Source organism: Castor canadensis, chromosome 1 (genome assembly GCF_047511655.1).
Source record: "Castor canadensis chromosome 1, mCasCan1.hap1v2, whole genome shotgun sequence".
Lineage (NCBI taxonomy): Eukaryota > Metazoa > Chordata > Mammalia > Rodentia > Castoridae > Castor > Castor canadensis.
The window spans coordinates 21,351,970-21,374,087 of record NC_133386.1 but is presented as its reverse complement, the minus strand read 5'-3'; the positions used below and the strand labels follow the sequence as shown (position 1 = coordinate 21,374,087).

Below are 22,118 nucleotides of genomic sequence, written 5' to 3'. Positions count from 1 at the left end.
TGAAGGTTAACTTTGTGTCAAATTTGAGTCATTGTGGGTTCAGCTACAGTGAAAAGGTGTATTTCCTCTCAAGTTCTACTTTTTGCATTTATCTTGAAAAACAAAAACCCTAGTGAAGTTACTCTTTGTCCTACCATGCAAGGCCAAGCAGGAATCTGGTGGAGTTTGCCCTCCAGGTTAGTCTAGGCCTGGACTAGAGGCATAGTCTACCAATACTGTCATTCTATTGTGTAGTCAGGATGACCGGTAGAGGAGAGAACTGTGTAAAATGCTTGAGAAAATAAACATTTTAATCATCTTCAGAAACCTAGTCTGATTAGATACACATGAGAGATGTGTACCCATGGGTTTTTAGAAAATTCCTATTCAAATCCTCTTACTGACTTAGTCTGGCTTCCCCCACCTATTAGCTTGAATTGAGGATTTTTGGTTTTTTTTTAATTGTGGAACTGGGGTTTGAACTCAAGGCTTCCATTTGCTAGGCAGATGCTCTACCACTTGAGCCACTCAGCCAGTCTTTTTTTGTGTGTGTTGAGTATTCTCTTTTTAAAAATTTTTATTATCATATTATTGTTGTGCTGGGGGTACATTGTGACATTTACAAAAGTGCTTACAATATATCTTAGTTAAATTTATTCTCTTCCTTCTTCTTTATCCCCCTTCCCCGCTTAGAATAGTTTCAACAGGTCTCATTTTTCCATTTTCATACATGAGTACATATTTCCATCGTATTCACCCTCCTGCACCCTTTCCTCATATCCTCCCCCTTCCACTGCTACCAACTCCCAGAAAGCACCTGTTTTACCTTCCTGTCCTCCATTTTTGAAAAAAAGACATTTTTGTTTCTTTAAGATAGCTATGCAGGGAATTTCATTATGGGACACTTGTGTGTGTGTGCATGTGTGTGTATTGTATCCCAAATTAGTTCATCCCCTCCATTTTTCTCCTTTCTACTTTAGTCCTCTTATGGTGATTTCAACAGGTTTAAAAATTCTATATTGATTCTTGTATAGAAAGTATATAAACCATAGAGCTAGGGTCTTGCAAACTATTTGCTAGCTTTAAACCACAATCCTCCTGATCTCTGCCTCCTAGCTGGGATTACAGGCATGAGCTACCAGCACCTGATTTGAGTTTTTAATGTGTAATTTTCATGGGTTAACTAAATAAGAATAGGCTGTTGAAGATTATAAACCCTCCCCTTTGAAAATTGATCTAATACAAGAAGAATTTTAGATACCTTTAATCCAGGGCAGTAAAATTTGATATTTAAAAGAGCGGAATGTATTAATCTGAATTGTTAAGCATCACTAAAATCTCCTTTGTTATCTATTCTTGTTTTTCCTTGTCCGTCTGGTCCTGGGTGAAAGGAGCTGTGCCATATTGATGAAAGCTGTTGAGTCTCTGAAATGTGCCCGACAGTTCAGTTTCTCTGGAGCTTCTCCTCTAAATGGGTGTTATTTATTATCTAGTTTGAGAACCCTCATTACCATTTAGAGCTGAGATTCACTTTTCAGTCAGTTCTCTAGCCTGCTCTGCATGGGCTGACATTAGAATGTAATTATTCGAGGGATAATTACCATCAGCCTTATTTCAAACATCGGTCCCCACTGTGGTCTCGCCACATTTTGGGATTACTCCCTTTTACTTCGAAGAAACAGAAAATGGAAATACACAAGCTTTTTGTTGAACTGGATGAATCTAAAAGCAACTGCCTGAGGCACGTGCTTCTCGTGGGCTTGTGAGAGCTGAGGTGGGAGGAGGAAGCACAGGCAGTGAGGATTTCACGTAGCACATGAGACATGGCCTCTAATTACCCTCCTGAGATTACTTGTACTTCCTGGCCCATCTGGGATTGCAGCCTTGCTCATTGTTCAAGTCCTGAATCGTTATCCCTTGAGAATAAAAACCTCGGGTGCCCTTGAGTTGATCTGCCATAGCTGTTCCCAGTTTGCCTCACTTGGAAGCAACAGTAATTTTTGGCTTCTGATACTGCAGTGGCAAAAGACAATCAACTCTCCTCTCCTCCTACCTCAGTTTTTTCAGTCAGCCTTCCCACCTGGCAGTTTAAAAGTTTTACATGTATTTGTTCAATGAAAATGTATGATACAGAACAGTTTGTAAAATATCATACTTCTGTAAAAAAGGACAAAATTAAAATGAATATTTGAATTTGCCCAAGTAAATCTGAGGAGACACAAGACACCATAAAAATTACTAATTGCTTGTGGATTTAGGGTAGGGATCATTTAGAATAGGTGGAGGACAGGAAGAGAGGGAGAACTTTTTTTTTTTTATTTTTTTTTATTCATATGTGCATACAATGTTTGGGTCATTTCTCCCCCCTGCCCCCCACCTCCTCCCTTACTCTCTGGCTCCCTCCCTTACCCCCCTAACCCCTCGCTATCAGGCAGAAACTATTTTGCCCTTATCTCTAATTTTGTTGAAGAGAGAGTATAAGCAATAATAGGAAGGAACAAGGGTTTTTGCTAGTTGAGATAAGGATAGCTATACAGGGAGTTGACTTGCATTAATTTCCTGTGCATGTGTGTTACCTTCTAAGTTAATTCTTCTCGAACTAACCTTTTCGAGGGAGAACTTTTTACCGTAGTCTTTTATAACCTGAACTATGAAAACATACTACCATCTAAAAAGATCCACTTTAACTTTAAAAAGTTGTTCTCCCACTGGATGACTTGAAGAAAAATTAAAAAGCATTGTGCCTCCGTAGGAAATTTGAAATCTTTGTAATCATCAATGCAGATTGGAGAATGTAACGTGGTAGGCTTTTGCACCTGGGTTCAGCTAGATTCTGACCATGTGACTGGAAAGTGGTTTAGCCCATCTAAGTCTCAATATCCTTATTTATAAGAAGGAAATAAAAATGATTGCTTAGCCTGTCAGTGATCCTAGGCGGAGAGGTTGACATGAGAATGCTCTCCGAGCACCAAAATAAGTAGATGATTACTATCAGTTTCTAAGGGGGAAGTTGTGACATCAATGTCCCAACAGGAAGAAGGGACATAGGTCTCTTCATCTTCCTCTTTTATAAGGCTTGATCAAGTCTCAAACTCCAGGGAGGACAAAAAGGGTCTATTTAGTTCTCCTTTCGTATTTCTACCCTGCAGACCCAGAGGATCTTTGGTCTCTGCTGGAAGGAAATTCAATTAAGAAACATGTATGTGACACCTTTTTGATTAGTCAGGGCTCTTTACTGCTGATGAATCATAACAGGCTTAAGCAAACAGGGAATTTATTGGGTCATGTAACTGAAAAGCCCAGGGGAATACAGCCTTCAAGTATGATTGGATCCAGGTGCTTAAAAATATGGTTAGGAACCTGTTTCTCCCTCTTTTGAGTCTGTGTTCATCTATACAGGCTTTTTTTTTCTTTAATTTAAGCTTCCTCTTTTGGAGGAACTGTGGCCACTGGCAGCTCTATCATCTTATTCAACTAGTTCTGATAGCTCCAGAAGAAAGAGAATGCTTTGTTTTCTATTGTTCTGAAATGTTTCTCGGTCTTAGTTCTTACTGGTGCAACTTGAACACATGTCCCTCTCTGAACCAATCACCAGGAGTCTGGGAGTCCTAACGCCTAAAGTCCAGGGATGTTGGCCTCATGCAAATGGCATGCACTATAAGGGAGGGAAAAAGTGGTTTCCCAAAGGGGGTAAAAATTCGGGGAACTGTTTCTAAGAGCAATAGAAAAATATGCTGGATGTGCCTTTCCACCAAAAAAGACACTTAGATTCCCCAATATCTACTCTGTGCAATGTTTTTCTGGGCATTGGACATGAAATGATAAACATGACTTGACTTCCCTCCTGGGCTGACTCCTGGGTCATGTGAACACACACCTACATGAATTTAGCAATGAACAGTGTACCTGCGGAACATGCTATAACAGAAATAATTGGAACAGCTAGTATTTGTTGAGTGCTTTCTAGATTCTAGATACTGGTCTATGTACTTTACTTGGTTTAAGTCATTTAGTCTTCAAAAGAACCTGAAAGGTAGCAGCTCTTACCCCATCTGCAGATGAAAAGGCCAAGGGACCAAGATGTTGCTTGAAAGTATATAAGAGAGTGAGATGGCCATGTGGGGGCACTGTTTGAAGGTGACTTGTAACTCCAGGGGGGCTTTCACCAGTGACCAATCGGAGAACTGTCTAATCCTAGGAAGAAGAAATAATAACTTAAAAGATGACCTGAAGGGGTGCAGGAGATGTTTAGGAAATGACAAGACGTGAAGTTTGACTTTAACATTGAGCTTTAAAAAAAGTGGGAGAGAAAGTGAGGGGATGGGTGGTTAAAGAGGCTGAGGGTAAGGCGAGGCTGCTGGTTGAAGGTACTCAGCTCCTTCTGTAGTCTGAGGGGTTTTGAGTAGGGGAGTGCCGTGATTGGGTAAATAAGAAAACGGCCAGCCCCCGCGAGTTTTTAGGTGGGGCTGTTGACTTTATTTCTCTGTTTCACATTCTTGAGATGTTTGGAAAGTTTTCACAAATGTGCTGTTGGGTGGCATTGGGGTGGTTATTTCTTTAAATAACTTAGCTACCTACAACTTAGTGAAGGGTCTTTTAGAAAAGAGACCATTTTCTGAAACTGCTAGTGAAGAGGAGTAAAGCCAAGCCAGCTCTTATAGAACACTTCCAACACAGGACAAGTAGTTTTCTGTGCTTCTGTCACAGTTTTACAGTAAGGCCATTCACTACTTGAAACCAAGAAGATAACAAGACATGCTTATTTAATAGTCTTCTGTTGACTCTTCTATTTTGTTCAGTCATTAAATGGTGTGAGAATTGAGAATTAGGACTCTCTTTCCTCGCCAAATGAAAACACAAGTGACTTGTTGACTACAAGATTTACTCTCACAGATACTTCCAGAGTACTATGAAATCCAGGCCAAGTATCCATTGAAAGGAGCTAGTGGCCTATGCCCCAGCCTCTTCTGAATATGGGCTCCACGGCTGCCGCACCATGTCCAGAAGGACATCATAAATCATTTACAATTTATGAAGAGCCCAACCAGTCGTGTACTACACCCTGCTAGCTGTTGGTGTCTGCCCTCCACACACTATGGGCTCCCTTCTTCTGTGCATACAGAGCCTTTTTCAGACGATCCATAGGACCGAAAGCTGACAATTTTCCCTTAGATTGGCCCAACCAAAGAGTAAAGGAGGGAGAAGACAGAAAGCCCTTGTCCCTTAAGACTTTGCCACAAACCTTACTTGCTTTCTCCTAAATTGAAGGCTGGGAACCGGCAGAAAATGAGACCATTGTAATTACTAGTCTGTTTTCTTTTTTACATTTATTCAACATATGCACATGTATTTTGAGTGACGGTAACCTATAAGTCACCATTGGGGACACAGCATAAGCAAAACGGTGTTTTGATTCTCATTAAAATTACACATGTTAGGAGGTGATGACATGTCTCACAGGGAAAGATGGATCAAAATGAGGAGAGCACGCTAGTCTATATCACATGTGCATGGAAGGGATTTCTGATGAGGTGACCTTTAAGCAGAGTCTGAAGGACATGATAGAGTGAGCCACAGTGGCATCCTCGTAAACACAGGAGCCACTATTTAGGGACATCCCTCAGGCAAGAAGCAGCAGGGACTAGAAAGGCTGGAGAATAGATGGAAGACAGGTAGGTGAGAGAAGGATCATGGTGGGGAGGGCGGTGCACCAGAGAGATCCATGCGGAGGAGGTGAAATACTATTCAAAATGGGAGGTGCAGCCATTGGAAGTTTTTGAAAGATTAATCCTTTTGAAATACTTGAAAAATCAGTGTATAAGCATGAAGTCAGGAACACCAGGTATAGGCTTCCTATACTTAGGTTTAGATTTTGTGCTGTTATAATCAGGATTGAAATGTCAAAACATTAATCTACCCAATGCAGAAATGGAAAACATGGTTTTGCTTGATCTGTTTTTTTCAATTGGGACCAAAGAGAATAACCACGAGCCATTTGTTTACTTGACTGGTGGCAAAACCTGTCATGAAGAGACCTAGCTACTGCATCCAATGGTCTGCACTCCACTAGTATTCTCCCTGGCAATATTTTGGTCATGCTGTGGGTGTGAGGTTCCCCCCATATTTTAAGGTTATTATATGGAGTGCTATGAGCTTCAAAATGAGATCAGCTGGTAGGATGCCTGGGGCCAGAACCTAGGAGGCTTCCATAACTCACTTTATTCCCAGGATACACACAGAGGGGACTCCTGCTTCTTTCTACATGCAAACTGCTTCCTGTAATCTAGAGCTATATACAACTGAGGTTTAATTCATGTGCAGAAGTCTCAGGGAATGAAATTTGGAAACCTCATGAGGAATACCTCCCCAAAAGTGAGGCTGATCCATAACTGAGGTGGGCCGTATAAGCAAGCTAGCATCCTTGGTTTGAAAGCAAGTGAGTATGCTTCAGGGAATGTTTGAGATCCTCCTGCCTTGTGAGGTATGTTGAACTAGAATGACCTCTGAGATTCATTCCAGTGCAAAAGCCCTCCGAGCCCATGAAAAAGCGTCCAGTGAATGTGCTCCACAAACACACAGACACTGTATAAACATGAGGCAAATATTTTAAAAGGTGAAGAATGAGATACTTGTACTTCAGTGAGAGCCGGAGTTGAAATTTTGTGCCCAGCAACATACCTTCCATGCTCAGCGGCCTGCAGTTTGCTCTTATTGGCTCTGTACACAGTTATCTGCATTATGTGTTAAAAATGCTCTCAGCCAAAGACCAAACAAATCACCAATGGCATTTTCCTATCAGGGCCCATTTATAGGAGGTAGAGCAAAACAACAAGGCTGTTGCTTTTGATGGCTGGCAGGAAGCCAGTGCTGCTGCTTCAAAGCTCTGGAGTTTTTAAGGAAGAATTTTTAGTTTACAAGGAAGAAAGAGGAGGAATTTTTAGCTGAGATTAAGTTAGAATGAAAGCAACAGAGAATTCAAAACTCAAACTGATGAATGCTCTGGGGGTATGGGATATGTCCCAGGCTCTCAGATGGGTTTTAGTACAAGAATGAAAGAATTTAGAGGTTCCCGAAGCAGAGACTTCAGAACAGCTTTTATTCACGACACAGGATCACGCAATATTTGAACTGGTCAAAGTTGTTTTTAGTGATCACTGTATCTTGTCGCTCATTTCACAGATTAGAGGCCCAGAAACTTGGGTTGACCACCCAGGGTCACCCAACTTGTTGCAGGAGTTCTGGAACCAACATCCAGGGCTCCTAACCACCATGTTGTATTTTATAGAAGCCACAAACAATGACGAGTTCTGTTGCATATGAGCAAAGCAAAGACAATAATAAAGACATCCAGAGTGACTGCATTTTTAATTGGTGGTGTGTTTGGGTTGCCAGAATGCCACTGACCCCTGGGACCAACTGTGCTTGCTCTTGCATTGCCACCCTTGACCTCAAGCTTAGGGCAGAGCAGTCCAAAGGGAGTCTCTGCACCCATCCCAAGCATGGAGGCCAAGACACCTGTTGCAAAAGTCTATAGACCCTGCTGTCCTTCAGGGCCCAGTCAAGTCTGAGAGGCTTTGGACAATCTCTGTGAGGCAGCAGTGGCCAGAGCCCTTCTGAAGCACCTGCTATATCTCAGCAATGTTCCATCTGTCATTTGGATTGCCACTGCTTAGTTTCCTATGTGGATACATGTTCTCTCCTCTTGGGCAAATGTCTGAACAAACTGAAACTTCATTTGAACAGCATGTTTTATATAAGAGAACTCCCATGGAAGAACTCTTGCCCCCATACCCAGTTAACTTTGTCCATTGAGATCACCAGCCTATAACTGAGCTGTGGGTTTCTGGAAGGACAGGTAGAGAGCAGAGAGAGTGAGTAACCAAAGGGAGGGGGAGAGGCCTCTGTGCTGTGCCTCCACTGAGGCACATTGTCATTCTTTTAAGCATTCATTCATTTTCTTGTTTGTTTATATCCTAATTCTATCCAAAATATGTTAGACAGAACTTTCAATAAAGAGCATATTTATTCTCCATAAAATATAAGTGAAGTCAGGTTGCCTAGGAGAAAGCATGAATTGTGTGAAGTCTGTTAAATATCGGTTCACTCTGACTCTTCTTTTTTTAAACATCTATTTCTCACAACTCTGGAGGTAGTATATTAACTATAATTTTATTGGCTTCAGGTACCACTCCATCTTTTCTAGCAACCAGGGCTAACATACATACACAAAATTCCTAGTTACCAGAAAGGAAGAAAATCAGTTTCTTCAAGAGAGACTAAGTGCTGCTATTTTGTGGCTCATGCCATTAGTAAACACTTAGGGAAGACTTAACACCAAGCTTAATACCAAACTTGATACCAAGGCACACTTTCTCTATCCCCTCTCCTTCCCATGGCCTTGATTCACCTGGAGCAGAGGAACCTCAGTGTGAGTCCAGACCTGGCTTGGGGTAATGGGATCTCATTTAGCCTCAGTATAGTTAAGATGGTGATGTCCAGACTAGCTCTGGATTTGCAGTCTGTGAGGGGGGAGAAGCATGGTAGGGAGGATCAGAAATCCAGGCCTGCTGTGGCTGCCCAGGCTCCACCAATGTACCTTTTTCTCTCTCCTTGATGTGCCCTTTCCCACTATTTCAACAGAGTTTTTGAACAGAGCATTTGGAGAGAATAAAGTTCTGCAAAACACACTTTGGAGCAGGTCAAATCAAAGGATTAATAGATGACATGTGTTAAATTTACATACTTTCTTGTCCCCCAGGAGCGGGGAATAGAGCTAGTGGTTCCTCAGACATGTAGGGTTCAGGGTCTAAAATTACCCACATACAAAGTGAATACTACTGAGGTCCTACACCTAAGCTCCTAAGCTCCATTCTGCACTTAAACCAGAAATATAGATTTCTTCCAGAAGAAGGAAGAATCAGAGTGAGATTCCTATCCCCTGATAAACTTGGGAAAACTGCCCATTCTTAACTCCCTTTCATCCTCCTAAGACTTGAGACTTGTCAGGGATATTCCAGAACCCTCTAGAATGTGTGAGTATGAAGATCAAAGATCTGATGTGCTGAACTTCTGTACCAGATGCCATGAGAGAAAAAAACACTAGAAAAGTAATCCCTTCTCATCTGGATACAGATGAAAGAGTCACTGGAAGTATGTGGGCTGGTTTTTGGATTTGGGATGGGAGTTGGTAGTACTGGGGGGTTGAACTCAGGGCCGTGCATTTGTTAGGCAGGCACTCTCCCACTTGAGCCACTCCACCAGCCTCTGCATACACTGCATATAATACTGTAAACATATTTGTCAGATTGTGTTTTATAATACATCATTACTAAAGAAGACTATTACAAAGTCAGGCATGACCTCTATATTTTATAGGTGGTATGGAGTAATATGTCTGAATTCTTGGCTGAAGATTATCATTTGAAAGACCAACAATGGTAGCTGGACTTCAAATCATGGACAACAGTCATTTGCCCTTGAATCTAATCTCGGATTTTCCTAGGCTACGAAATGCTGGGCTTTGAAACTTCATGTGAACAGAGTGAATGTGTGCAATTCTACTTGGAATGTTGTTTGTAATTATTTGAAGGAATGTCTTGATTCTTACTTGTGCTTATTCTCTTTAAAAGTATTAGAGAGGAAGATATCCACAAGACAAAGTAGAGAGGAGCTGATAAGAAGGGGCGTGCTTAAGGAATTGCCTGATCAAGGTGAGGAAATTAATCATGCATTTAAAATAATTCAATCCTTCCTTCTTTGATCTTTCTTTCATTTTCTTTTGAAATTCAGTCTTTGCAATGAGTTGTGTACTCTAAGAATCTTACTTCCATTTGGAATGTCTTTGTGGGTGGTAGAGAATCTGCGGTAGTGTAGAAAAGAACTCCAGTGACTTTTCTGGTGAATCCTTTGCCATAGGTCACTCTGCACACAGAACTCTACCCAGGTACATGGGTAACTAGAGATACAGATAAAATACAAATGCTTGCATGGCTCTTTCTCTTCTGTGTCCTCCAGCTTCAATCTTTCCATTTAAATAAAACTCACTTGTTAACGAAAACATAAAGTTTTAGCTTATTCACACTTTTTTGTTTCTTAAGATTGCCAAAGAAATGGCAAATGTACCTCTTGCCCTTTTCACTTTTAATGCACTCAAGTGTACAATCAATTCAGTGTGAATGGGCAGATTAATTTGACTTATGCTTTCTCTCAAGTAACTTTTCCCATTTTGTTCCCTTTTCATTTCTCCAAATCTAGTTGCCTTTTACCTTGTCACTTATTCAAGGTTTTTGTTGTTGTTGTTTTTGTTTTTGTTTCTACTCTAGTCTTCTGCCCTTTCTCTCTGTATTCCCAAGGAAGAATCTCACTCAGAAAAGACAAGGATTAGATAGAAACTGAAATTGACCCTCAAAAGAAGACAGCAATATTTGTTATTTCTCCAATAAGTAACATAGAATGATTTTCTTTGCTCCCACTAATATTAAAACTAAAAACATTTTTCTGCAGCATTGTTGATTTTCCGCATGCCTACTCTTTCCTCCAAAATTTATTGGGATAAAATATTATTGTTGAACTTTTATGCAAAACAAATAAAATGCTACTAATTTAGAATTAAAATAGTAGTACTTCTCTTTTCTTAATATATGTTCATTGCAAAGAACTCAACATTTTTTGGCATTCACTGTTTATAAGTCAAAATGACATGCTTTTTCTAACATCCAAATAATCCCAAAATGGAACTGGGAAATACTTTACTGTTTTACTCCTGCTTCAAAAATCATAAGGAGCTGGATGATGTATGCTTGTAATCCCAGGAGAAAGAGGAGGAGGATCCTGAGTTCAGAGCCAGCTTTGACTACATAGCAAGTTCAAGACCAACCCTATCTCAAAAAGCCATGGGCTGAAGCTGTAGCTATAGGATAGAGTGCTTGCCTAGCATGCACAGACCCTGCGTTCAATCCCCAGCACCAAAGTAAATAATTAAATTAAAAGTTGTAGATAGAAAAAGATTTTACTTTTTCTAAAGAATAATTTAAAGAAATTGTCAATTTAAAGAAATTTTTAGTACTACTTGGTTTTTATTCTGCCTAATCTGTTAAACTAATTGTATCCTGGGCTATAATTTCTGAGGCCAGTTTATACTTATTTCCCAGAAATATGACTCTATTTGACCTTTTTGTTTACCTTTTGCAGCTGAACATTAGCAGTATTAAAACATAAAAGAACCTACCCATAATGCACTAAGTTTAGTGTTTGGAAAGTCCTAACCTACTGAATTTTACTTTCCACCTTTTTTGGTGGTCCCCGTATAAACTATAAAAGTCACCTAATGGTTGAAAGTGCCCAAGGATGACTGTTGTACATTGAATCCTTTTCCTTTTCAGCCAAGAGCTGAACAAAATTGGTTTTCTGTCATTTTCCCAAAAACAATTATCTTGAGAATTTCAGTCCAAGAGACTGGAAGCTGCCGCTTTTGGTGACAGCCACCTCTGTCTCTGCCGGTGAAGATTTGTTCTTGGCCTTCATCTTCTTGACCTTTGGGTAGCTCTCGACAGTGCTTGTCAATTGCACCCTTTCTTCTGTGGGCCAAGTAGACTTTTTAAATCATTTTAGCTGACATGTTTTGACCTCAAACCATCCTGTCCCAGACCCTCACTCCCAGCTACTATTATTATTCCTTTTAAGTTGTCTTTTCACAGCAAGTCCTAACTTCAATTTAAAAGGTCAGCATTCAATCTCCTCTCCTGAGTAGTCCACCAATGGTCCTGTCCAAGTTCAGAACTTATCTCTGCTTCTTTCCTTCCATCTTTTCTTGGAGCTTTAATACAAGGGTATGCAGGTGCCTTAGCTTGTTTGCCATCCTCCTTTCTTCTCCCCTGTGTAGTTTTTCCCTTTTAATGAGTCACTTCCTTTTTAGTCATGCATGATTTTCATCTTCTAGCTGTTCCTCCTTGAACTCCATCCCTTGTACCTCTTTTATTTGCGCTAGTTTTATTTCAAGCTTCAGAGTAAGTATATTCCCATGCTGTTAACTATTTCTATCATGTTAAGAATCCAATTTCTCCTTGTGACATTATTTAATTTTTCTTTAGATTTTTTTTGTTCTAAATTTTTTAAAAAATCAGTTATTTAATGTGCTAAATAATTTTAATAACTACTTAAAATAGAATTAAATTGACATTAACAGGACTTGACACGTATTTGCTACCAACTAAAGTCAAAGGAAACATAATTTTCTAAGTTACCTAAAAACCGAAGACTTATACAAAGAAATGGTTTTCTATTTTACTTTGCATTATCCATTCTTACATCATTTTTATTTTATCTGTACCCCCTTTTTTATAACTAATTGCTTGAGATTCAGTAATTCTTACCTTAATTTTATTGAAATAGTTATGATTTACTTACAATGACATTGCCTTTCATTACTGTCTATTATAGTTTTATGTAAGAATCAGATTATAGGGTTTTAGGAGTTATATGATTAAGTGACAATTCCTTCTGAGTTTTGAGCATGATATAATTCCATATTTATTTTACTTATTAAAATGTCATGCCTGGATTTGTAAAGATGGCCAATGAATTTTATTAATCAATGCAGTGAAAATTTGGGAAATGGTTTCTGTTTTATGATTGCCATTTCTGTTTTACAAATTTATCAAAAATTGCTTAAGAAACAACTTAGTTATGCCTTTCTTCATTTGTTAAATCCAAACTTCAATCTTTAATATTTTCTATAATGGTGGCAGAGCCATGTAACTGTTTCCATGTATGAACTAGGAGTAATCTTTTCAAGTGTAACTACACAGTGTCTTTCATGTTAGAAGTCCTTGGATTTATGAACATTCAGGGGTTAAAATTAGTTTTCTATGATTTAGATGGCATTAGATTTTCTTTTTAGCTGTGATTTTCAAAAATTCCTCTGTAATTATGTTTCTTATGTATGTTTTCCCTTAAGTATTTTCTAATTATTATTTGATACATTTTAATCTTTCCATAAATAAAAAAATGAGAAAAAAATAGCCTTGCTACATTCTTTTCCCTAAACACAGAGTAGCAGTTATCACTATATAAAGTTAACATACCATGTATAAAATGTACTCTGCAGAAAGTGGTGCTTGGAAATTTTCCTGTTCTCCCACACTTTGTTTATATGTGTAATTACATCTCATGGTCTTTGTATATTTGCATTCACCTTGTGTTTTGGGTACATGTTACAATGTTTATTCCATTTCTCAGATGATTCTTTGTACCATTTCCGTTTCTGGATGACAACAAAACACATAAATATTGACTTCAACCAAACCTAAGCACAAGAGCAGAGGTACCGTGCTGCCCTGGGGTATTGTATAATCTAAACAGTCATTCCTACTATCTAGACATGGCACGTGGATTTGCCCTCCATTCTGCTTTCCTTCAAAACTAAAGATTTTCTAGCTTTTTTGTTTTAAAGTCATTGTTTGGTAAAACATGGTAATTTGGTTCCCAGGGACAGAAACAAAAACCTAGGCCCAACAGTCCTCGTAACTGGGAAACTGGTTTTTAAGCCATCAAGTTAGACATCTAGGTGTTTCTTTCCCATTTTAGATGGAGATGTAACAGTTAACTTTGAAAATTCAAACGGGCACATGATACCCATCGGAGAGGACTCTACCCAAGAGGAGAATGTAGGGAGGCCTGAAGAAGGTCAAGGCTCTGTATCTGAGAGAACACCACCTCGGGAGGAAAAGGCAGAAGATAAGAAAGGTAACATAAAGAGAAACCCATATTATTTCCTTTAGTATAGCTCAATGTCAAAAACTGGGTCTTAAACTCCAAATAGTGACTATAAAACATGTTGTCTACAGAGGAGATTTGCTAATGCAAAGAAGGAAGAAATGCAACTAGGGACAAGAAACAGGGTGTGTTCCTCAAGTGGATGCATCCATTTTATAAGCACAATATTTGCTTTTTTTATTATTAAAGAGAATTAATTAAAGATAATAATTAGAAAGAGTGGACTCTCAAGTATTAGAGATGTCTGTGACTATTCTGTTTTTCTTAGGGGCTTTTTCTTAAGACCTTTTTTTTAAAAAGCATGAGAAATCTGAACATCTTTCTCAGATGGTTCCAACTGACCCCTGGTTCCAACTGGCTCACATGGCTCTCTTAGCCTGACTCCCTTTCTAGGAGTGGGACTTAGCTATTGGTATCTGCTCACCCAATAGGTTCTAGACATTTCTAAGAGAGACCCAGGACTAGTTCTCAGAGATACCACAATTAGACTGCCACAGCCTCTGCTTCATGATTTGTCTGTGCAATTAGAAATTTCAAAATATCCCGGAAGCAATTATGCTGTTTCCCGAAGACTTCTTTAGAGAACTTGGTCTCCAGAGTGGATATTTTATGATAGATTCAGATACCTGCAAAATGCAAGTCTGTCAAGTCCATGTCGTCCAGAACGTTCATGAATTCCTGGTCATGGAAGGATTACAGCTCCTTACCACTGCTATTACATGCTAGAACTACCAAGCCTCGAGGGCCTAGTGACTGCTGTTCTTCACCTAAATCCTCTGAAGATGAAGGGCTTTTGGTAGCTTTATTAAACACACCTGGTAACAAAATAATCTTCTTTGGAAAGTCCAAAACATATAAATTAACTTTGCACAACTTTGGAACCCCATGTTAATGTTCTGTGGGAAAGTTGTCATTTTGTTTTCTTCAAATATTAAGCATATTGTTCATGGGGCTTTCCTTAGCCTCTTCCCACTGAAGAACTCTAGAGAAGCTTATGAAAGCTGGTTATGAGAAATGAACTCAAACTTCTAATGATAATATTTCTGGGGCATAAACAGAAAGTAGACTTAAATTTTAAAGGGATTTAGTTAAAAGAATTAATCCAAGCAGTGATGTTTTTTGTGTTTTGTTTTTTAAGTCCAACGGTCATATCTCAACAAACTGTAAAAGTTCAACTCCATCTGTGGCTTGTCCCTGGTCCTGTGTGGATGTCATTGTCACTCACTGACTGGCCAGACTTCAAAAGAAGTGTTTCCTTTATCAACCTAATAAAAAGTTGCTGATAGGTTTATGTTAGTTAAACCGGCAGGTCTTAATGTTCTAAAAAGAAGACATCAGACCTTATTGGCTGATTAGTACATTCAGTTCTTTCTTTCTAGCAGTTAAGTAAGGTCCAGGTTAGCACCTTCCTCACCTAGCCAGTAGGTAAGGAGATGAAACACCGGAAGTGTTGGCACACCACTAACAAGGCCAGGTTGCTTCCTCACATTGTATGGATGGAGCTCACATGGAGCCATGCCAATAACAGAAATGTTAGTTTTGGAAGCTACTTCTTGAGTCTAAAAAGAATGTCATTCATAAGTAATAGTACAGAGGATTTTGTTAATAGAAAATGCCTTGTGACTAAATATAATAGTTTATTTCTCTACAAAGATTCCATTTCATTTTGAAAGCTATCCTGATTCGCTTTTGCTTCTCTTCCTCTTCCGGTTCCACTCCTTGTGTGAACTCAGTACCATGCAAACCCCTGCCCCAGGATCTTCACTTGCCATTCCTGTGTAAAGCCAGCTCACTCGAGACTGTTATTTCGTCCATTAATTGGCTATATTTGCAAAACCACATCACACACCTTTAAAATCCAAGATGCTTATTATATCTCCTTGTAAGATAGTATCTCAATACTTAAATATGCAAAATATCAGTATCAATGAAAACAGATGCCAGGAGATATCCTTCACTCTTGCTCTGTGGGCAGGTTCTACCCAGTCCATGTGGGTACTTCTGGGGCTCCTGAAGGCACCTGAGTCCATAGTTAGTACAGGAGTCTTGGGCCTCCTCTGCTAACACTGGAGACTTGTTCTTTAAGGAACAAAAGTCTTCAAAAATTTTAGTACTCATCCTTCTTTCTCAACAAATGCCCTTAATATATGAGCAGGAAAAAACTCATCTGCAATCTGTTAAATATAGCAGAGTATTAAATACAAGAAATCTGAAAATTGTTTGACATTATTTCTATTGAGTTATCGTAAAGGTCTATCAATGAAGTAACAGTGATGAACACTTACAAAGGTCTACCGTGGGAAAGACTCTAGTGGGGAACAGAAAAAGAGCGCAGAATGAAAGCAGACCACGGCCTCAGAGGTGACAGACTGCACACAGGTGGTTGAAGTGCAACACAGGAAGCTCAGTGGAAGTTGGGGGCACCCCAAGCCCAGATAGTTCACAATGGAGACCAAGGTTGTTTCTCTGACCAGATCTTTCCAAACCGAGACCTGAAGGAGATGAGGGGGAGTTGGGTGGAGGAAAGGAATGGGGCAGAAATGTATTCTGGGCCAGATGCAGAACTCTTGAATTCAAAGGCTTGATTCTCAGTATTGGTGAACTCTGCCCATGATTGGGAGGAAGGAGCCAAGCCTGGAAATAGACAGCTCATTTTCCAGACTGTGTTGTTGTGAAACCTTGGGTCCTTATGAAGCCAAAATGAACAGGCAGCTCCTTAACCTCCTTTTGAAAGGATAGTACTCCTTTATTCTATCAGTTTACACCATGTCTATAGACACACGGTATTAGTAAAAAACACAAGTAAGTACTCCCACATATAAGTAAAGAATCTTTCTTCTACCGATTGTGTATCAATAGCTATTGGCCAGTCAGTTACATTCATTCAATAGGCATTACTTTAGGACGATTGTATTTAATGGGATAAGATTTCAAGCAGCTAAGTGTGGCAGTGGCTTGTGCCTCTGACCCCAGCACTTGGGAGGCTGAGACAGGAGAATTATGAGTTTGAGGCCAGCCTGGGCTACATAGAGAGATCCTGTCTGAAAAGTAAATAAATATATAATAAATAAATTTCAGCCAGTACTTTTAATTTAGTCAGAAAAACACTATATATGCATGCACGCACACCACCCACAACACACACACACAATTGACAGACACTCATAGATAACTGGTAGAGTTGGAAGGGCAAAAGAGCAGGACCTGTGCTTTCCAAGCAGCCAGAAAAGTTTGTGTGCATTATGTCCATTTCTCCCCAGTGGGGATTGGAGTTCCCAGCTGTTACAGAGCTGTTACAGAGTTCTTCCCTCCCAAACCTAGAGGCCGGATTCTTTGGAGTATTATTTTATGTTATTTGTGGTGCAGGGAGTTGAACCCAAGGCCCCACGTGTGCTAAAAACACATGCTCTACCACTGACCTATATCCCCAGCCCACCTTTGGGGTAGAATTTAAAACTTTAAGCAGGAAGAGGAAGATCCCTTAGTGGTGTGCTATGAAGGGAAAGGGAGAGAAGTGTATTGCTTGGAGTATGAAGGAGAATAAGTTAGCGTGGGCTACAGATCACTTTGGTCTCCCCATAGACATTATTGAGCCTGGTCTCCGTGTGTGGTATTGTGCAAGGTTAAAATTAGAGCTGTAGTGAAAGAATAGACTTCTTCCCTAAATGAAAAGACTGGCAAGTCAATGTATATTTTTCATTTTATGTTAAAATTAAATGTCTTAAGCCAGTCATGGTGGCTCATACCTGTAATTCCAGTCCTAGGAAAGCTGAGGTAGGAGGATCATGAGTTGGAGACCAATCTAGGCTACATAAATGAGATCCTGCCTCAAAATTTTTTCATGTTTTATCTATGTACCAACTTGGCTCATTCTCAGTCCTAATGGACTTTTGTGAGTAGCTGGCCCTGGCTCAGACCAGGTGAGTTGGGAGTACTGCTGTGCTATAAATGAGAAGCAACTGAGCTGAGACAGAAGGTTTGTAAACAGAAAGACTAAAATACAAGTGACCTGTGATAAATGCTGAGTAAGTGACTCATGCAATAGAACAGAACTAGTACAGAGGTAGAAGAAGTCAACTTGAGCTGCAGAAATGGGGGAGGGGCAAGGCTGAGGCAAGATAAAAGAGAAATGTTGAAAGAAAGATTTTAACCAGCACAATGGTTCATGCCTGAATCCCAGCTACTCCTGCAATTTCAGGTCAGCCCAAGCAGAAAGTTAGTGAGACCCCATCTCAAAGGAACAAGCCAGGTGTGATGGCTCACAGCTCTAATCTCAACTATGCCTGAGGCAGAGGTAGGAGGATGGCAGTCCTTCTATTCCAGTTTCCCCCCCACACACACACAAAAAGCAAGACCTTATCTGAAAAATAACCTAAAGCAAAAAGGGTTGTAGGCAAGGTTCAAGTGGAAGAGAACTTGCCTAGCAAGCACAAAGCTCCTAGTTTAAACCCCAATTTCACCAAAAAAGAGAAAAGAAAGTCTTTATTGATTAACTTCTGTAATTGAAATCATTATCATACATATTATACATGTATGTAGTGTACATATGTGGCTTGATGGAAGATGTGACTTTAGAAGGGGCAGTCCTTGCCTGGCACTAACTAGAAAAGCAAAACAAAAGAGATGATAGTAAGGTGTGATACATGGCAAAATCGATACCCTTTCTTGGTCATGTAGAACTGGGAAGACATATCCAACAGAAACATAGTCTTGTTTCAATGCTGTCTTGTGTCTTTTTATTGTGCTCCATTTTAAAAGAAATGCTGCTTAGCTCTTTGGACCAGATCCATTATTTATTTCATTTCAATTAGTCCTTATTAGGGAAATACACATGTGAATGCATGAATGAGTGTTCAGCCTCCTCACTTTCAGTAACAAGAGACTAATGCAGTACTGTTTCTCCTCCATTTACACAAATCCTTGGGGAGACATTTCTACTTGTAATTTTTTTCCTATGAATTATAGCCTTTGCCTTTTCAAAATCATGTTGTATGTTTACATGATAAAACGATGTTAATATATTTTGGATTCTGCATCCAAAATATAGTTGTGGCACTGCTGCAAAAGGACAGAGAAAGTTGTAGAATAGGAAACTGCCCTGGTATGTGGAGACCTGGAGATGACATTCATAGTAATTCATAGTAAAAAGCAATTCATTGTCCAATGTCTCTTGAGTCACAGGTTCTCCAGCGTCTCTAGCAGTTTTGAACACAATTGATATTTGACCACATAGAGACTGAGCACAAATCCCTTTCAGGTTAGTCAGGCTTGAGTTTGTGAAGGTAACTGTAAATCCATTCACTGTCAGTCCTCACCCCCACGGCAGTATGTGTGATGTACACATCTGTCACTCTTAAGGGTCCTTCAATTTTGCTAAATTGTTAATTTTGTTAAACTTAGCACTCGATGCCCATGTCATCATGCAGCAACCACAGATTTGAGGCTGGAATCAAGGCCCCTGACTTGTGGGCATTTACATTCATCTCAAATATAATTTGATCATGGCTTGTGCCACCAGTTTTATCAAAGGAATGATTAATGTACCCAGAGAACACAACTGGGTGTATCTTTCAGCCTTTCAGTTTGGGTTTCTTTTACCCAGACTTTGTGCTCTCTGGTGCAGAACTCATCTGGTTCCCAAGGGCCAAGCAGCCATGTCTGTGTATCACTGTCGCCATGCTCCTAGTATTTATATGGTGTGTGTCTGTATCAGTCTGCTCTGTTCACTTTCTCATTTGTAGAGAACACTGAAATCCACTCTGAAACACCGGCAGCTCCTGCTCTACCTCCTTCAGCTCCTCCTAAGCCTAAACCTAAACCTAAACCCAAAAAGTCACCTGTGCCTCCCAAAGGGGCCACTGCTGGGGCCAGCCACAAAGGTGATGAAGTGCCTCCCAGTAAAAAAAATGCCAAGGCTCCTGGTAAGCAGGTCCCCGTCCCTCCACCTAAGCCAACAAGCCGAAATGCAACCCGAGAGGCTGGTGAGTATGCCCCAGTGCACTATTTCAGTTCAGTCCAGGGTGCTGGGCTTTGGGCTGCGACTAATTGTGTCTCCCAGGAGGGACAGTCAATTGGTGTGTGAGGATGTAACACCAGTGGATGCAGCTTTGACACAGAGAATGCATAGGGATTGCTCTAGCTGTCTGCCAGAGGCTAGTCAGCCATTAGGTTTGGAGTAAATGTGCTTCATTCACCTTGGTATCTGTGATTGGCACAGTAAGAATCACTCTGTAGTCTGTCTGATGAATGGTCAGATATAAAAGAATCACTCTGTAGTCTGTCTGATGAATGGTCAGATATAAAAGTATGAAGATATTGGCCAACCTTCTGCCTATCACAGTTTATGTGGAGCTTCTCGGTTTGTGTTTTATTTAAAAAGATCTTAGGCTTGCAGGTGGATCTTACTGTGTTAATTCTTCAGCGTCTATTGTCACCTTTCTTCTGATAAATGACAAAGGATTCATATATTTGGTTCAGTTCGACCCTACTACTTTCTACTCCAGATAAAACTATTTCAGTGGAGCTGAAAGTTACATGCTCAATGCCCCCCTCCCCCTGCACCCAGCTCCACCCTGCCCAGTTAGAAAGCAAAGCTTCCTTGCATGATAGTTACAAGTTGCTATCACAGATCATCAGTGGACATTTACGTGTCCTGCCGTGACCTCCCATAGTGCAAACCCAGCTTTTCTTTCCAATCTGATATAGTAAATGCAAAGTGGAAGTCCCCTTCTTCTAGTGAAGTGGAATAAAGATGCCTACCACGTCTCCCAGCTTTGAAAAGGACACTAATCAAAGTCACGTGCTCAGTGGCTTCCCATTAACACGTGCATACATTTCTTCCCGACTATAGTAAATCTTATTTTCCTTAAAACCAGCAGCAGTGTTCTAGCATATGAATGAACACTAGGATTTAGCTCGATGTCGCTCTTTTCCCTCTTGTAATTTATACGCATCCTACCCAAATTCAGAGAATGGTTTAGCTGACGGTGTAACAGCTCTCTGAGTGCAAACAGACCCCGTCCCAGGCTTTCTTTCTTCCCACCTTTGACCTTTGACCTTTGGTGTCTGGTCTCTTCTAATTAGTTCTAAAGTGGCATGCCTCAGAATGATGTGTCAACAGTGCCTGAGGCCATGTCCTGGGGTCTGGCTCTGCTGCCACATCAGTGTCCTTTCTTGTTGGTGGCCTCACAAAGCCTAGGAGAGTTCCTGAAGTGAGGCAGGCCTGAGCTATTCTGTACGAAATATCCCAAACCATCATGCTGCTTTTGGAAATTAAGATCCTGTCCTCCACAAGTTTCTCCCAACCTTCGTTCCCCACATGGAGAAGCTCACTGCAGACTCAGCGTGGCCTCTCTGAGAAAGGTCGATGACAAATGCAAGGCAGGGACACTTTCATGACAGATTTTGAGCTATTTCCAGGTATTTTATTTGAAGATTTATTTATGGACTCATGATGTTCCCAAGAGAACTACTGCATGTAAGAGGCCTGAGGGGCCTTACGTAGATGACTATTGGCTATAATGTAATGTAGCCAATATGACAGGATGGCTATTGTCGTAAAGGTGACTTCTGCAGGCTATCACAGAGAAACAGGGGTTACATTGAAGGCTACTAACAAGGCTGTGGTACTTGTTGTAGCTTTATTTTTTAAATTAAGTATTGGTAACACTCCTTTAGAGCCCTGCTGATATTCTAATTATAATCATTTAGAATTTTCGGCATGGTAATTCTGAATTATTTGAATGATGCTGACCTTCTACAATGGTTCAAATGTCATTCTTGATTTTCAGTCAAATGTTTTAAGTTCTTAAAATGGCTCTCTTTTAAGATCCTCTATTATTTAGTATAGACCTGGCTATAAGCACCTATCAGTTTACAATATTCAACTGCTTTGTGAGAAAGTAAGGGTAAATCTCCCTTATTTTTTTCTAAACTCTAGGCACTATTAACAAAATGTGTCAACTGAGAAGTGTTTTTTTTTTTTAATTGTGGTTGGTTTCACCAAAGTCTGTCATTTTAAGAAACACTTAAAGAAAAAATATAATGCTTCAATTTGTACTCTAGGCATTGAAAAAACATTTCCCTCTAAGACAGGCTTAAGTTAAACTTTTCTGTTAGAAATGAAAGAATTTTCAAAAAAGTTATTAGAATTGATATATGGAAGGGATTCTGTTTAACTTATCCAAGAAAATAGTGGAGTGTGTTTAGGCCCCAAATCCTTGGTATCTTTGTTGCGAAAAAAATTAATTTAGAATGGGCTTAGATTGAGAGAATGTGCTTAATGAATCTATCTCGTAAACAAGTAAAGGTAACAAGTTGGTTAACTATAAAGACTAGTAGCTGGTCCAGATTTAGTGGAGGGGAAT

At 39.9% G+C, this 22,118-nt stretch overlaps 1 protein-coding gene across 7 annotated transcripts in view; it reads left to right on the top strand.

The window, feature by feature from the left end:
* The window catches only part of Phactr2 (phosphatase and actin regulator 2), a 258,646-nt gene that overhangs the window by 189,068 nt on the left and 47,460 nt on the right, over nucleotides 1-22,118 (top strand). For 5 of the 7 annotated variants that reach the window (XM_074072861.1, XM_074072875.1, XM_074072878.1 and 2 more), the window contains 3 exons: nucleotides 9,609-9,689; nucleotides 13,564-13,722; nucleotides 19,494-19,733. In XM_074072861.1, coding sequence (XP_073928962.1) covers nucleotides 9,609-9,689; nucleotides 13,564-13,722; nucleotides 19,494-19,733 — 480 coding nt within the window. The remainder of the gene's footprint in view (nucleotides 1-9,608; nucleotides 9,690-13,563; nucleotides 13,723-19,493; nucleotides 19,734-22,118) is intronic. The other 2 variants (XM_074072877.1, XM_020182568.2) reach the window with 2 other exon arrangements.